This window comes from Cyprinodon variegatus, unplaced genomic scaffold (genome assembly GCF_000732505.1).
Source record: "Cyprinodon variegatus isolate N-32 unplaced genomic scaffold, C_variegatus-1.0 Scaffold37, whole genome shotgun sequence".
NCBI classification, from domain to species: Eukaryota; Metazoa; Chordata; class Actinopteri; order Cyprinodontiformes; family Cyprinodontidae; genus Cyprinodon; species Cyprinodon variegatus.
In genome coordinates, this window is record NW_015150490.1 from 1124765 (window position 1) to 1127521 (window position 2757).

Below are 2757 nucleotides of genomic sequence, written 5' to 3' on the forward strand. Positions count from 1 at the left end.
TGAGCTTTCAATTCATATAGTGGCATCAGGCTGTTTTTTTAAAGGTTACTTTATACTTTTATACTTTAATTAGTTTTTGGAGCACATACTTATTCACTTTCACTTGAGTAAAGAGGTCAAGTTGATACTTCAACTTTTACCAGAGTGTTTTTCAACTGCAGCATCTATACTTCTACTTCAGTAACAAATGTGTGAATTTTTGACACCACTGAAAATCATAGAAAACACTGGCTTTGGTTTATATTGTGACTCAGAATTTATTTAAGGTAGAAAAAAAGCCAGGCCTTTGCTGATGTGACTGACAGAACACCAGCAATGCTTGGCATAAAGTCTCGAGACGTGGGTTAAGGAAGTTTTACTGGGTTGATTCAATAAATGATACGAAGTTCAACCTGGAGCCAGAATCCACTGTGATTTTCTAAATGAACTCAAGGAATAACATGCTCCCTGATGCAATAATATCCATAATGTGTTTTTCACACTTTTTTAATGTCGTGCTATTTTTTCTTTGTGTTTTGACAAAAGCATCTGGACAATAAAGTGCTGCTTACTCGACTATATCTGTAAAGTGTGCTTCATATTGAGAGCAAACTCCGCCCACACGACGCGCAGTTTGCTTCACCAACTTACAAATGGTGCTGAGCTACTGTACAAGTGTTTCTCGCTTTGAAAGACGAGATGAACATAATATTGTATTCATTTAAACGGTCATAGAATGCAACGTTAATATCTCTATATATTAAAAAAAAAAAGTTTAAAATTGATTTTATTCTTTTTTTTTTTTCCAAAGCATTGTTTGGTCCTACAGACCAAAACAATGCTTTACACAACCACTAGAGAGCGCTGAAAACTAAAGGCTGGTTAGACAGTAACCACAAAGAGGATGTTTCTAAGTCAGGTTTCGAAACATTTGGAAAAAAAAGTAAAGACTGAACAAACATTTGTTACTAAATCTTAGATTTCACAAATATAAAAGATAACTGAAGTATAGCTTTTATAGATGTATAAACTATAAGTAAACGTAACAAACTAAATAAATGAATATTGAAAACTGACCACAAATGCACAATAATGCAGACAGAAACACTCTTAAGAAGAACTGCTGACTTATATAAATCCAATTGACACTCAGATCAATTTGTGTTACTTGACAAGCGGAATGCCCTGAAAATTTGGGGGTGGGGGGTATATTTTGATTTGAAGCCCGTACAACGTCAGAGTCAAAACCTTAGGCATGACATGGACATGACATTTGACTTTATTACAAAGTATTTAATGTAGCCTACCTCTGTAGAAATGAATACACAGCTTGAAAACGAACACAAGTAACTGATATGTAAAAACAAATAGTGTAAAAATAAAATATATATATATATATATATGTATATATATTTTATTTACACAAAAAGTTTTCCCTTTTCCTTCATCCTTAATATGGGACGGTGAGTGATGATGTCATTCAGTTACAATCAGACAGGCAAGGCAAGGCAAATTTATTTGTATAGCACAATTCAGTACAAAGACAATGCAAAGTGCTTTACATGATTAAAATATAGGAAAATAAAACAGAACCAAAGAAAGTAGGAAAAAATAATAAAGAAATAAAATAAAAAACGCAGAAGCAAAAAAAATATTAAAAACAGTTGGACTAAAGAAAATAAAAAAGTTGAACTAATGATGTTTCAGTTGAACTGTTTCACTTGAACAGTCGAAGGCAATCCTAAACAAAAGCCAGGTACCCAGATAGATCAATTTCCTCATTATTACCAGATTAGTAGGTATGGTAGATGTTTTTTTTTGTTTTTTTTGTGTGTCTTATTTTGTTTTCTGAAGGCAAACAGGGAATAGATACCCAGATCTCAGACCACAACGGTGAATGTATGAAGTTAAATCAAAAGTACCCCTATAAACAGGGAACCAGATAGAAAGACAAATAATCAAATTAAAACCTGAACGCCAAACGCGTGTTTTCTGTTCAAAAAAAAAAAAAAAAAAAAAAAAAAAGAAGTTGCCATTTATGTTTATTTAAAAAATAATTCTGGACAGTAGTGTAAATAAACAGTCGAAAATTAAAGATAACATAAAAACAAGTGTTTACTTTAATTTCAATAAAAAAGAAAACATCAAAAGAGAAAATGTACTCGAATATTTGTTCCGCATTTATTGTCTTTTAAATTGCTGATTGAGGCAATTAAGACGTCTTATCTGTAGCTTTTTATCAGAAGCATTAAAAAAAAAAGATTCAAAATGGAGTAAGGGAGGCGTCTGAAGTGTTTGGAAGTTGCCCACAAGTTGCTTCACTTCCCCTTTCATTCGCGGAGCGTTTCCAGTTAAGTAATGCGTCCCGTTTATTTCAGGGTTTGCTGAAGTTCCTGTTAGTTGAAGGCTGAAATTCTGCGGTGAAATAGAGTAAATGCGCTGCGGCGGACTGTAGAAATCTGTTGCAAAAAAAAAAAAAAAACATGTGACTGAGACGATTTTATCCGTTTTAATCCTAGAATTTCACTTGCGTCGATTTTCTTGAGAATTTGATATAAGGAGAAGTTATGCGTCTCTTTCTGGTTTCGGTTATGCTGGCTGGGGTTCTCTCCATTTGCAAAGGTAGGAAAAACTTTATTTATTTTGCATGTTGTTGATAAAAATAATAGATAAAAATAATAGATGTAAGCATATCTATCTATCTATCTATCTATCTATCTATCTATCTATCTATCTATCTATCTATCTATCTATCTATCTATCTATCTATCTATCTAT

The 2757-nt window shown here is 32.6% G+C and overlaps 1 protein-coding gene across 1 annotated transcript in view; it reads left to right on the forward strand.

Annotated features, from left to right (window-relative positions):
• The first annotated feature begins 2374 nt into the window (after positions 1 to 2374).
• The window catches only part of LOC107080713 (interleukin-6 receptor subunit beta-like), a 15916-nt gene continuing 15533 nt past the window's right edge, over positions 2375 to 2757 (forward strand). The window contains exon 1 of the mRNA XM_015368928.1: positions 2375 to 2601. Within this exon, the coding sequence (XP_015224414.1) occupies positions 2547 to 2601 (55 nt within the window). The 5' untranslated portion in view covers positions 2375 to 2546. The remainder of the gene's footprint in view (positions 2602 to 2757) is intronic.